At 45.2% G+C, this 14,859-nt stretch overlaps 1 protein-coding gene across 7 annotated transcripts in view; it reads right to left on the bottom strand.

The window, feature by feature from the left end:
- EXOC6B (exocyst complex component 6B) overlaps positions 1-14,859 on the bottom strand; it is a 456,321-nt gene that overhangs the window by 175,933 nt on the left and 265,529 nt on the right. For all 7 annotated transcript variants that reach the window (XM_075128155.1, XM_075128156.1, XM_048846428.2 and 4 more), the window contains exon 16: positions 850-961. In XM_075128155.1, the coding sequence (XP_074984256.1) occupies positions 850-961 (112 nt within the window). The remainder of the gene's footprint in view (positions 1-849; positions 962-14,859) is intronic.

The raw sequence follows: 14,859 nt of genomic DNA, 5'->3' as shown, positions 1-14,859 counted from the left end.
AGGTTTTCACAGCAAAGTCAGCCACAGATTTCTTAGAGTAAATAAGCATTAGTCAGGTCTCATGTCACAATTCACATGCAATTACATCAATTAAATACAGACATATTTTATTTAATATTCCTAGGATAGCAGAACCTGGAGGGCTCACTAGGATTCATTAGCCTAGGCACAGTACAAAGACTTGTACATGTCTCAGTTAGTTTATCATCTACTCACATTAAATGGATTTAAAATTTTAGTTGACACACATTTATAGAAATGTCAGACACTAATCCCGTGTACACGAGCATAAAATCGCTGGCTCACAAACATTTTGTAACTGCCATAAACCTCATCTTTCCTAAAGTTTGGGAAGTTATTTCTAAATATCTGGAAAGAAATGCGCTCTGGGAGCAGAGACCACCTTTTATACTCCATGTTTGTCTGGCTTTTAGCATAATGCTGCCAAATTCACTCACTGGAGTTCTGACTTGTGGCTGTAATACAAACGATAGCCATTTGTTTTACCTTATTTAAATTTTTCATTCCTATAACAAGGAATATAATAGCCAGCATACAAATGTGTTCTAGAATTATAAACATTCAAGGAATACTGGCCATCAAACGATAGACAATGACAACTGAGAAAGCAGCAGAGAAATTCCTCTCTGAGCATAAAGTGCTTACTAATTATTACAGCAATAAGCAGCAGCTCCCCATTGTTCTCAAAGAACCTAAGGCTACGATAATGGTCCCATTGCTATATTTTAAAGACGTGTCCTAGAAAGCTGAAATGGAACTACAAACATTAGATTATGGGACACATTCTCCCTCCATGACTAGATTTGCTCTGGGAACTGAGCTCTTTACCTCTGTCAGCCCTGTGTTTCTTCTCTTAATAACATTCTGCAGACAGTTACTCAGCATTCGAGTCAGCAGCAAGTTGGTTGATTTTCGAATCATGTCGTCAACCTCTGTGGAGCTGAAAAACAGAGTTCAAAAAGTAATTGCGCAATTCTTTGAAGCAGGTGAAAAATCCAAGGCCCCCAGCGCCACAGCATCTGAGCACCTCACAATCTTTACCCACACAACACTCCCTGTGAGGTAGAGAAGTGCTATCACCATTGTCCAGGAGAGAGAGATACAGATTAAGAGACTTGTCCAGTGTCACATCGGGAGTCTGTGGAAGAGCAGGGAATTTAACTCAAGTCTCCTGAATCGCAGGCTAACACCCTCTTGCCTCGACCGACCATCCTCTCACTTCAGCACCTGATTGGCAAGGGTGCTGATTACCCCCAGCTCCCATTTCAAATGGGAACTGTGGGTAGTTAGCACTGCTTGGTACCCATGTTCACCCCTACAATAGTGCCATGTGTGTCTATATTTATTTATTTTTAAACTATAGGTATTACGTTTTGTGAAGCTTCTTAATATCTGGATAAATATTAATATAAATAAAAACAGATTTTTCCCCAATGCTTTCTACTATGCTTGTTTTTCGTGCAATTCATGTCATACAAGTGACAACATGCCAGCACAGTGCATTTCCACAGATGATTAGGAGAATGTCCCTAGAACTGGTTCTTCTCCTATTGGGGTCAATGCTTCCTTCCCACACCCAAGTAAAGCAGGGTAGAGTAAACCTACTGAGAAAGCTGCAGGCAGAAGGGAGACCGTGGCTAAGCAGAAATGCTTCCCCCTGCCCAAGGCTGCGATCTGAGGAGAAGCTGTGGAGAGCTAACATTGCTGTAGGCAATATCAACTCTCCTCTGTGTACTCTGCAGAGCCTGGAAGCATAGCAGGTGACAGCAATTGACAGAACAGCCGTTGATCATGCCATGGTGAGAAACGGAGGAGTCCAGGACTGTGGGGGGCTAGAGTCCCTCTACCCAGCTGCCCACCCTCAACAGAGCTGGTTGCTCAGATCCCCAACAATCCCCATCCTCCACTGTCTTCTTGAGCCCTGTCAGTTCCATAGACAGGGGGGCAGTCAGGGAACATGTCCTGACTCCATTGCTCCAACAGAGCTGCAGAAACCTTTCCATTTCTTTAACCCTCTCATTAGAGGGACATCCAGCCTCCATACTGCAGCAGCCCTTTCAATTGCAGCGCATACAGTTCTCCATTATTCCCAATATCAGTATTTTACCTAAACTTGCACCAAAGCGATTGATGCTAGGTCTGTGTTGGGCAGAAGTACATTTGTTTCTAAAATGACGGACTTTGTAATGGGCCAAGAAACAGAGCGACAGGGCTCGACTTTCAAAGCTGGCCATGTACAAACCCCACACACAGAGTTGGGTGTGCCTAAACTTACATGTACTAATATCTGATATGCTTGTGCAAGTCAGGTCTTTTCACAAACGCAGATCTGATCTGCAAGCATACCAGGGTATATATGTAACTCACTGGCAAAGTGTGCGGTGCACCCAACCGCAGTGGCTGGCCCACTAGAAGAGAACAGCCTGTTACTGCTAACTGGCTGTTCTCTATCCTTTTAGTTCAAGTGATAGAGGTCTTCGGTGCTGAAGGTCCCCTTTTCAAACCTTTCTGATTATCGATGATGGGATTGGGGGCGTCATTATACACACAAAATGCTTACTTTGAAAAATCTGACCCATATATTTTTGCTGAACCAGACCCACTTATAAATTAATACAACTCCATTATAACACATAACATTGATAAAGTCCATTCACTTTAATGGTGTCCGTATGCTTTGGGCTTTATTTTTAAGTGGGTGTTTTCAATATACCAGAGGGATATGAAGGCTATTAAAGAATATCCCCACTTTGCAGGTCACTTTAACTGCTGCTGGGAAGCTCCCCTCCCAAGAAGTCCTGTTCTCCCTCCCCCCACACTCCAGTTAGGTGTAATCTTTTCTTTTTGAAGTAGGTTTTGGAAAGTGACTGAAATGTTGGCTCCTTTGATCTATCATCGGCATCACATTAGGCCTGCAACAACATGGCCTTTATCTCCGAGAGCAGGATGACAGGCGGCTGCTGGTGAAGAAAATCTCAAACTGGAAGGTTCAGAAACATTAATAACTTTAGGGCTCCTGGTAAATCAACCCTGTGACCTTTGGCTCCTTACCCTATTTTACCTGACAAATGGAGAGATTACAGAGCAGAAAATGACATGGTAAACAAAAGAAAGCCTTCAAGTTATCTCCGTCCACTTGTGTGCTAGGTAGCCTTGCTCTGTACTCTGCTATCGAGCATGTCAGCTCACTGAAGCCTGTGCTGGCAGTAGAAGCTGATGGGCCCAGCAGGCCTCCTCTCATCCCAGAACTCCCAATCCAAATGATGTAATTTTTGGGCACAGCTGCTCTTATTTCAGTGAGATAAAGGAGACTCTGTTCTTATTTATCTTCCCCAAGAAGGAAAGAAAGCTAGCATAAGTATCTTTGCTCACAAAAGCCACTCTCCAATACCTCTACCCACCAACACACTGCTTTGTCATTGCAGGCTGACCACCTCTGCACCGGTAACCATTTTATCTCTTCTGGTTAATGCCAATCAGGATCTGCTCTTTTGGGCACTGATCCTGCCAGGTGCTGAGCACCTTTATCTGCTACTGACTTCTACGGGAGCACTGAACAGTCAGTGTACCTTACAGGAATTGACTCTTGATGACAGTTGCTAAGTTCCATTTTAAACTAAACACTACTAGCTGAAGCCTCAACGTGTGTCCCTGTCTGGCACACTTGCTCTGATTCTTCAACTCCTTCTAGTTTTATTTGATTTTTATTATGTTGTACTTTGGGTTTGTTAGAGACGGGACAGAACCAAAACCCTAGGGACATTTGGATCCGGACACCAACTTCTTGTTTCAGGTCCATCTCTATCTCTGGTTCTTTGTAGTGTGCTTGGATCCTCTGTCACAGATGTACATTTTATTTATAAAGTGTTCCCCATCTCCTCCCATCCAAAGCTACTTGTGGTCCTGTACACCACACAATATAAAGATTAAATATAACTATCATAATATGAGCCACCCCAGGGAAAATTCACAAATGGTAAAAGCATAGGGGTTAAATAAAGCCACTACATTACACAATACAAAGTTAACTGTTGGTACAGAGGATCACCAGCTTTCTTTATCATGATGTCCCATGTTAATAAGAACATAAGAATGGCCATACTGGGTCAGATCAAAGGTCCATCTAGCCCAGTATCCTGTCTTCCGACAGTGGCCAATGCCAGATGCTCCAGAGGGAATGACCAGAACAGGTAATCATCAAGTGATCCATTCCCTGTCATCCTTTCCCAGCTTCTGGCAAACAGAGTCTAGGGACACCATCCCTGCCCATCCTGTTACCAAAGAATCATAGAATATCAGGGGTGGAAGGGCCCTCAGGAGGTCATCTAGTCCAACCCCCTGCTCAAAGCAGGACCAATCCCCAATTTTTGCCCCAAATCCCTAAATGGCCCCCTCAAGGATTGAACTCACAACCCTGGGTTTAGCAGGCCAATGCTCAAACCACCAAGCTATCCCTCCCCCTAAAACTTTCCTGGCAGCGGTGGGATGCACAGCTGGTCTTCAGTGTCAGAGCAGACCAGAGGGGACACTATGCATGGAGAAGGGCTTGCAGAGATTGCGGGGAGAGAGGTGAAAAACCACATTCAGAAGGGTTGAAAAACTGGTCAACAATCTACATAAGTCTGCAGCAATGTTTTGACCATAAGCCCTTTGTCCCTCTGGTGAATTACACAAAGTAATCATGAAATCTGCCTCTTAGTTTTTAGGTTTTGTAGGTGTGACAGGCTCTTTACACACTGATAAGAGAAAAAAGAACGAGAAGTACTTGTGGCACCTTAGAGACTAAAATTTATTTGGGCATAAGCTTTCGTGGGCTAAAATCCACTTCATCAGATGCATGCAGTGGAAAATACAGTAGATAGATAGAGAGAGAGACACACACAGAGAACATGAAAAAATGGGGGTTGCCATACCAACTCTAACGACACTAATCAATTAAGGTGGGCTATTATCAGCAGGAGAAAAAAACTTTTGTAGTGATAATCAGGATGGCCCATTTCAAACACTTGACAAGAAGGTGAGAGTAACAGTAGGAGAAAATTTAGCATGGAGAAATAGTTTTTAGTTTGTGTAATGACTCATCCACTCCCAGTCTTTATTCAAGCCTAATTTAATGGTGTCCAGTTTGCAAATTAATTCCAGTTCTGCAGTAGAGAGTACAGCATATAGCTTGAAGGGCTGAGGGTGACACAAAAACCATCTCATTTCGATTGCTAAAATTAGGCAGCTTCTTGTTGGTTCCAGCATTAATTTCTCATATTTTTTAATCACTGAATGCAAGTTGAGGGTAGTGGTGGGTGGCAAGCTGGTAGAAATGAGATTTTAGAGAGGGCTTCTTGCCCGTGAGCTCCCATTAGAGTCACCTGGCTGAATCCCTGCAAACAAGGGGCCATGTTACGACTAGACATGAGCTGCTCAACTTTCATGCAAGCAGGAAAGCGAACTTCCCACACCTCTGTTCTTGTTGTTTTGCACAGCAGATGTCTTCTGGAAACCTGCATGGAGGCCATTCTGTAGGCTTGTGATTAGTGGAAACTGTATTGATATGAGAATATTTTGCCAGAGTAAATACTGTAACGAATTTGGATGACAGGGTCGGTTTTCTGTTTACTTTGAACACAACCTGTTTTGCTGTTTTAGGAGTTCTAGCTAGAGAAGGTGAGGATGGGGAAAAGCGCTTTTTAAAATTAATTACACCCACTTTTATTATTTAAACAACTTAGCCAACATGTAAGTTGTGCACTATATGAAAGTTCATCATTTAGTTAAAATATGGCCCTGTCATCAGGATTTAGGGGTCCAGCAATTTGGGCATCATCTCTACGCATATATGTCCCAAAAGGATTTCGATAAATTGGAGAAGATTCAGAGAAAAGGAATGAGAATGATTAAAGGATTCGATAACACACCTTATAGTGATAAGCTAAACAGATTGATATCCTTAAGGGTATGTCTACACTACGGAATAAGGTCGAATTTATAGAAGTCGGTTTTTTAGAAATCGGTTTTATAAATTCGAGTGTGTGTGTCCCCACAGAAAATGCTCTAAGTGCATTAAGTGCATTAACTCGGCGGAGCGCTTCCACAGTACCGAGGCAAGCGTCGACTTCCGGAGCGTTGCACTGTGGGTAGCTATCCCACAGTTCCCGCAGTCTCCGCTGCCCATTGGAATTCTGGGTTGAGATCCCAATGCCTGATGGGGCTAAAACATTGTCGCGGGTGGTTCTGGGTACATATCGTCAGCCTCCCGTTCCCTCCCTCCCCCCGTGAAAGCAAGGGCAGACAATCATTTCGCGCCTTTTTTCCTGAGTTACCTGTGCAGACGCCATACCACAGCAAGCATGGAGCCCGCTCAGGTAACCGTCACCCTATGTCTCCTGGGTGCTGGCAGACGCGGTACGGCTTTGCTGCACAGTAGCAGTAACCCCTTGCCTTCTGGCAGCAGACGGTGCAATACGACTGGTAGTCGTCCTCATCGTGTCCGAGGTGCTCCTGGCCGCGTCGGCTGGGAGCGCCTGGGCAGACATGGGCGCAGGGACTACATTTGGAGTGACTTGACCAGGTCATTCTCTTTAGTCCTGCAGTCAGTCCTATTGAACCGTCTTATGGTGAGCAGGCAGGCGATACGGACTGCTAGCAGTCGTACTGTACCATCTTCTGCCAGGCAGGCAAGAGATGAGGATTGCTAGCAGTCGTATTGCACCATCTTCTGCCAGGCAGGCAAGAGATGGGGATGGCTAGCAGGCGTACTGTACCATCTTCTGCCGAGCAGCCATGAGATGTGGATGGCATGCAGTCCTTCTGCACCGTCTGCTGCCAGCCAAAGATGTAAAAGATAGATGGAGTGGGTCAAAACAAGAAATAGACCAGATTTGTTTTGTACTCATTTGCCTCCTCCCCTGTCTAGGGGACTCATTCCTCTAGGTCACACTGCAGTCACTCACAGAGAAGGTGCAGCGAGGTAAATCTAGCCATGTATCAATCAGAGGCCAGGCTAACCTCCTTGTTCCAATAACAACGATAACTTAGGTGCACCATTTCTTATTGGAACCCTCCGTGCAGTCCTGCCTGAAATACTCCTTGATGTACAGGCACCCCCTTTGTTGATTTTAGCTCCCTGAAGCCAACCCTGTAAGCCGTGTCGTCAGTCGCCCCTCCCTCCGTCAGAGCAACGGCAGACAATCGTTCCGCGCCTTTTTTCTGTGCGGACGCCATACCACGGCAAGCATGGAGCCCGCTCAGCTCACTTTGGCAATTAGGAGCACATTAACCACCACACGCATTATCCAGCAGTATATGCAGCACCAGAACATGGCAACGCGATACCGGGCGAGGAGGCGACGTCAGCGCGGTCCCGTGAGTGATCAGGACATGGACACAGATTTCTCTGAAAGCATGGGCCCTGACAATGCATGCATCATGGTGCTAATGGGGCAGGTTCATGCTGTGGAACGCCGATTCTGGGCTCGGGAAACAAGCACAGACTGGTGGGACCGCATAGTGTTGCAGGTCTGGGACGATTCCCAGTGGCTACGAAACTTTCGCATGCGTAAGGGCACTTTCATGGAACTTTGTGACTTGCTTTCCCCTGTCCTGAAGCGCATGAATACCAAGATGAGAGCAGCCCTCACAGTTGAGAAGCGAGTGGCGATAGCCCTGTGGAAGCTTGCAACGCCAGACAGCTACCGGTCAGTTGGGAATCAATTTGGAGTGGGCAAATCTACTGTGGGGGCTGCTGTGATGCAAGTAGCCCACGCAATCAAAGATCTGCTGATATCAAGGGTAGTGACCCTGGGAAATGTGCAGGTCATAGTGGATGGCTTTGCTGCAATGGGATTCCCTAACTGTGGTGGGGCTATAGATGGAACCCATATCCCTATCTTGGCACCGGAGCACCAAGCCGCCGAGTACATAAACCGCAAGGGGTACTTTTCGATAGTGCTGCAAGCTCTGGTGGATCACAAGGGACGTTTCACCAACATCAACGTGGGATGGCCGGGAAAGGTGCATGATGCTCGCATCTTCAGGAACTCTGGTCTGTTTCAAAAGCTGCAGGAAGGGACTTTATTCCCAGACCAGAAAATAACTGTTGGGGATGTTGAAATGCCTATATGTATCCTTGGGGACCCAGCCTACCCCTTAATGCCATGGCTCATGAAGCCGTACACAGGCAGCCTGGACAGTGGTCAGGAGCTGTTCAACTACAGGCTGAGCAAGTGCAGAATGGTGGTAGAATGTGCATTTGGACGTTTAAAGGCGCGCTGGCGCAGTTTATTGACTCGCTTAGACCTCAGCGAAACCAATATTCCCACTGTTATTACTGCTTGCTGTGTGCTCCACAATATCTGTGAGAGTAAGGGGGAGACGTTTATGGCGGGGTGGGAGGTTGAGGCAAATCGCCTGGCTGCTGGTTACGCGCAGCCAGACACCAGGGCGGTTAGAAGAGCACAGGAGGGCGCGGTACGCATCAGAGAAGCTTTGAAAAACAGTTTCATGACTGGCCAGGCTACAGTGTGAAAGTTCTGTTTGTTTCTCCTTGATGAACCCCCCCCGCCCCTTGGTTCACTCTACTTCCCTGTAAGCTAACCACCCTCCCCTCCTCCCTTTAATCATTGCTTGCAGAGCCAATAAAGTCATTGCTGCTTCACAGTCATGCATTCGTTATTCATTCATCACACAAATAGGGGGATGACTACCAAGGTATCCCAGGAGGGGTGGTGGAGGAGGGAAGGAAAATGCCACACAGCACTTTAAGCACAGCACTTTAAAAGTTTACAACTTTAAAATTTATTGAATGACAGCCTTCTTTTTTTTGGGCAATCCTCTGTGGGGGAATGGCTGGTTGGCCGGAGGCCTCCCCACCGTGTTCTTGGGCGTCTGGGTGTGGAGGCTATGGAACTTGGGGAGGAGGGCGGTTGGTTACAGAGGGGCTGCAGTGGCAGTCTGTGCTCCAGCTGCCTTTGCTGCAGCTCAACCATACACTGGAGCATACTGGTTTGGTCCTGCAGCAGCCTCAGCATTGAATCCTGCCTCCTCTCATCACGCTGCCGCCACATTTGAGCTTCAGCCCTGTCTTCAGCCCGCCACTTACTCTCTTCAGCCCGCCACTTACTCTCTTCAGCCCTCCACCTCTCCTCCCGGTCATTTTGTGCTTTCCTGCACTCTGACATTATTTGCCTCCACGCATTCGTCTGTGCTCTGTCAGTGTGGGAGGACAGCATGAGCTCGGAGAACATTTCATCGCGAGTGCGTTTTTTTTTCTTTCTAAGCTTCACTAGCCTCTGGGAAGGAGAAGATCCTGTGATCATTGAAACACATGCAGCTGGTGGAGAAAAAAAAAGGGACAGCGGTATTTAAAAAGACACATTTTATAAAACAGTGGCTACACTCTTTCAGGGTAAACCTTGAAAGTTAACATTACATACATAGCACATGTGCTTTCGTTACAAGGTCGCATTTTGCCTCCTCCCACCGCGTGAACGGATTTTGGTTGAATGCCAGCAAACATACACTGCAATGCTTTGTTCTACAGTGATTCCCCAGTACGTGTTGCTGGCCTGGAGTGGTAAAGTGTCCTACCATGAAGGACGAAATAAGGCTGCCCTCCCCAGAAACCTTTTGCAAAGGCAGAACCGCAAATGCCAGGGCAAAGTAATCCTTTCACATGCTTGCTTTTAAACCATGTATAGCATTTTAAAAGGTACACTCACCAGAGGTCCCTTCTCCGCCTGCTGAGTCCAGGAGGCAGCCTTGGGTGGGTTCGGGGGGTACTGGCTCCAGGTCTAGGGTGAGAAACAGTTCCTGGCTGTCGGGAAAACCGGTTTCTCCGCTTGCTTGCTGTGAGCTATCTACAACCTCCTCATCATCATCTTCTTCGTCCCCAAAACCTACTTCTGTATTGCCTCCATCTCCATTGAAGGAGTCAAACAACACGGCTGGGGTAGTGGTGGCTGAACCCCCTAAAATGGCATGCAGCTCATCATAGAAGCGGCATGTTTGGGGCTCTGACCCAGAGCGGCCGTTCGCCTCTCTGGTTTTCTGGTAGGCTTGCCTCAGCTCCTTCAGTTTCACGCGGCACTGCTTCGGGTCCCTGTTATGGCCTCTGTCCTTCATGCCCTGGGAGATTTTCAGAAAGGTTTTGGCATTTCGAAAACTGGAACGGAGTTCTGATAGCACGGATTCCTCTCCCCAAACAGCGATCAGATCCCGTACCTCCCGTTCAGTCCATGCTGGAGCTCTTTTGCGATTCTGGGACTCCATCATGGTCACCTCTGCTGATGAGCTCTGCATGGTCACCTGCAGCTTGCCACGCTGGCCAAACAGGAAATGAGATTCAAAAGTTCGCGGTTCTTTTCCTGTCTACCTGGCCAGTGCATCTGAGTTGAGAGCGCTGTCCAGAGCGGTCAGAATGGAGCACTCTGGGATAGCTCCCGGAGGCCAATACCATCGAATTGTGTCCACAGTACCCCAAATTCGAGCCGGCAACGTCGATTTAAGCGCTAATCCACTTGTCAGGGGTGGAGTAAGGAAATCGATTTTAAGAGCCCTTTAAGTCGAAATAAAGGGCTTCATTGTGTGGACGGGTGCAGGTTTAAATCGATTTAACGCTGCTAAATTCGATCTAAAGTCCTAGTGTAGACCAGGGCTATGTGTAACAAAGAGAAGGTTAAGGGGCAACCTGACCATAGTCTGTAAGTACCTACACGGGGAACTAATATTTGATAATGGCCTTTTCAATCTAACAAAGGTTTAACAAGATCCAGTGGTTGTAAGTTGAAGCTAGACAAATGGAGACTGGAAATAAGGCACAGTTTTTTAACAGTGAAGATAATTAATCAATGGAACAATTTACCAAGGGTCATGGCGCATTTTCCAACACTGGCAATTTTTAAATCAAGACTGGATGGTTTTTATAAAAATATGCTCTGTTCAAAAAATATTTTGGGGAAGTTCTCTGGCCTGTTGTTATGCAGGAGGTCAGACTAGACAATCACAATGGTCCCTCCTGGCCTTGGGATCGTTGAAACTATGATCCTAGCAGCACATTCACAATGCTTTGGCAAGGATGATACTTTCTGCAAGAGGGTCATTACACCACTTTCCTCGAGCTAGCTGGAATATGACAAAATGCTTTGAAAATGGATGGTTTAGTATCATCACTAAATTCACCCTTAAAGCCAGCAATGCCATTTCAACATAAGCCTTTAGTACATAAACAACTAATTCTTAATACCAATGCTTAGCACTTACACAGTGCTTTACATCTTCAAAGCATTTCAAAACTAACCGTTCTTTCTTTTTCAGTCCCCTAATATTATGCTGTCTGGCTCCAGTTCCTCCTTTGATGCATGAATTCATCAATTTGTGACACAAATAAGGTAAGTGATGGGTTGTTAGTATGGAATATGGTACAATTTCGAAATTCTAACTGTCATTTAGATAGTTGGCAACATTGCCTGTTCGAATACTTCAGTTTTAGTTATATTTTGGTTAAGGTTGCTGGAAGACCTTTGGGTTTTGAGCCCCACAGAAATAAGAGTCTATTATTAGTAATAACACTTAAAATATTCCACATGCTATACAAGATCCATTTACATGACTCCCTTGTGGGTAGACTCTAAATTCAAGTAGGGTTTCTATTCTATTCAGGTTCTTACACTGCACCGACCACAGTGGCATCTCAAAGTGGCTCAGTTGCAGAATGGCATCTGGAGGCATCACACACACCCCGTTAATTTTTAGGGTGGGTAAGTGCTAAGTGACCCTGGCTAATAGGGACATTCAGCATATTTTCCTTTTAGTTCTGAGCGATTACAGTGCTGGTAACCTTGGAGGCCTCTGTTTATTCCCAGAGCGGGTAAATCCAGGCACAGGCAGTAAGCAGAAAGGCGGCAGTACAGGATTTTCCATACCAGCCCACCAATAGGATTCCCTCCTGACCAGCCATGCCCAGCCCTACTTATCTAGGAATGAGACAATTGTGCGAGTCACCTGGAATACAAAATTTGCTCTGTTTTTCTTTATAGCTAAACTCCTCAGGGGAAGGCCTCTGTATTTGTAATATTTATATATTTGTGGGTTTTTTTTTTTAAAGTTTGGTCTCAGTTGAGTTCCAGCTACAGAACATCTGAGGCTTTTATATTAGTGCCCAGCATGGTAGTATTTGCTCTTTTTCTCCCTTTTCCGACAGTGCGATGTGTTCACGTATTAAAAGTGTACTTGGAAACAGACTTATAGACCGAAATAATACGGACTCCTCGGCTAGATGCAATGGTATGGGGGGAGGAATAGCTCAGTGGTTTGAGCACTGGCCTGCTAAACCCAGGGTTGTGAGTTCAATCCTTGAGGGGGCCATTTAGGGATTTGGGGCAAAAATTGGGGATTGGCCCTGCTTTGAGCAGGGGGTTGGACTAGATGACCTCCTGAGGGCCTTTCCAGCCCTGATATTCTATGATTCTATGAAAATGGATTATTTCTTGTATTGTTCTCCATATTGGTCAGATCTTACAAGCACTTAAGCACATGAGTAACATTGATTTCAGTGGGGCTATATCTGTGAGTAAAGTTACCCTGCTGCTTAAGAACGGGATTTTCAAAAGAGACTAGGGGCTTGTTGTCACTACCGTACTAAATTGGTACCGTTGATGCAGTAGTGATGATTTAGCACGTCTGGTGAAGACGCATTAAATCGAGGGGAGAGCGTTCTCCTGTTGATGTAATTATTCCACCGCAATGAGAGGCGGAAGCTATGTCAGCAGGAGAGTGTCTCCTGCTGCCATAGCACAGTGTAGATGCCAATTTAAGTCGATGTAAATTATATCACTCAGGGAGGTGGGTTTTTCACACCTGAGTGACATAACTTACATCGACTTAGGCGGCAGTGTAGACAAGCACTGCATGATTGAGAAGCTCAAGCCCCATAACATCAATGTGATTTGTGCTCCTAAGCCACTTGGGCACTTTAAAAATTGCCCCCTACATGTCTGCAGAGATTGGGCCCTATGTTTGTAAAATCAAAGTCCTGTTAGATAACAGGTTGACACATTTAAAGGTTTCCACCTGTCTGAAAAATTATATTGGTTCCAAAAACAAGGAATATCTTTAAAATGGGAAATTCCAATAGAAATGGTGACATCTTTTAAACCAGTGGAAATTTTTTAAGACAACTTATACTGGCATTAGAAAAGGTTCAGAAAAGGGCAACTAAAATGATTAGGGGTTTGGAACGGGTCCCATATGAAGAGAGATTAAAGAGACTAGGACTTTTCAGCTTGGAAAAGAGGAGACTAAGGGGGGATATGATAGAGATATAAAATCATGAGTGGTGTGGAGAAAGTGAATAAAGAAAAGTTATTTACTTGTTCCCATAATATAAGAACTAGGGGCCACCCAATGAAATTAATGGGCAGCAGGTTTAAAACAAATAAAAGGAAGCTCTTCTTCACACAGCAAACAGTCAACCTGTGGAACTCCTTGCCTGAGGAGGTTGTGAAGGCTAGGACTATAACAGGGTTTAAAAGAGAACTGGATATATTCATGGAGGCGAAGTCCATTAATGGCTACTCGCCAGGATGGGTAAGGAATGGTGTCCCTAGCCTCTGTTTGTCAGAGGGTGGAGATCACTTGATCATTACCTGTTAGGTTCACTCCCTCTGGGGCACTTGGCATTGGCCACTGTTGGCAGACAGGACACTGGGCTGGATGGACCTTTGGTCTGACTCAGTCTGGCCGTTCTTATGTTCTTAACTTACTAGAGAAGAATCTCTAAAATATGCCTCAGATTCATCCCAATGAAGAAATATTTTAAAACAAAGTTTTAAATTGAAATAATAAAGCAAAACAAAAAATGTGCACACCCACAAAAGCGGTTGAAAATAAGACAGGTCTTTAAATATTTTAAACATCTTTCATAATCACCTCATTATAAAGGAGAATATTTCTGTCCAACAAATACAAGGAGCTGGTTTAGAATAATAATTAAAAATATATGACTCATGTTTTCTGCCGCAGGGTTTATTCTTCAGGAAAAGACTGCTGAGTACTTAAGAGAACTGTCTATGTTAATGATAGGTGATGTCCCATATCCCATAACAGTAGCCATGACCTTCATGCCTGCTGTGATTGACAGCCTGACCCCAATCACTCCAGGGTGCAAGGTAAATGACAACCGAGGAAGAAAGAGAAAGAAAGAAAACTTGCTGCTGGCTTTGCAGCCAAAACTTCCTAATAAAAACTCATTCAAACTGTCAGAGTGAAATGAAGAAAGTGTCAACAGGGGTTTTCAGAGAAATATTCAGTATGTTTGGATGGAAAAAACACAACAGCTCCACTCTTTTCCCCTTGCCCAAACGCACCCTGCACAAAAAAGGATGAAAACTCCGAAGTTGAAAGGAATTTTAATAACTTGTCCATGGGGAGCCCCTGAGGTAGTACCCAGGAGAACACTTTCTTCCATTCTCTGACAAACCTAATCATCTCGGTAATGGTTAAGAGCACAAAGCACTTAGCTTCACTCCTCCAAGGAAGCACCACTGGAAGAGTTAAATGAATCCGATAGCTCTGTGAAACAGGACAATTTTACAAAAAGAGCAGAGGGCAAGCTAGCTTCAGAAGCCTAAATATTTAATGGCAACCTGTGGGGCCCACCAATAAGATCATCCTGCCATGAGATGATTAAACTCTGGGACTGACCATCAGAAGGCAGCCACTGGATCTTAGCTTCCATAACAGGACACAGAGAGAATGGTGATTTCTCCAGGAACTGAAGTCCAGACCAAAAAAGACAGCTATTCCATCCCTACAGAGCATTCTACAGACTCTGGAAAAGCTTAGCCTGCA

This window comes from Caretta caretta, chromosome 4, assembly GCF_965140235.1.
Source record: "Caretta caretta isolate rCarCar2 chromosome 4, rCarCar1.hap1, whole genome shotgun sequence".
Lineage (NCBI taxonomy): Eukaryota > Metazoa > Chordata > Testudines > Cheloniidae > Caretta > Caretta caretta.
The sequence above is the reverse complement of the archived record's forward strand: the minus strand, read 5'-3'. Positions and strand labels throughout refer to the sequence as shown.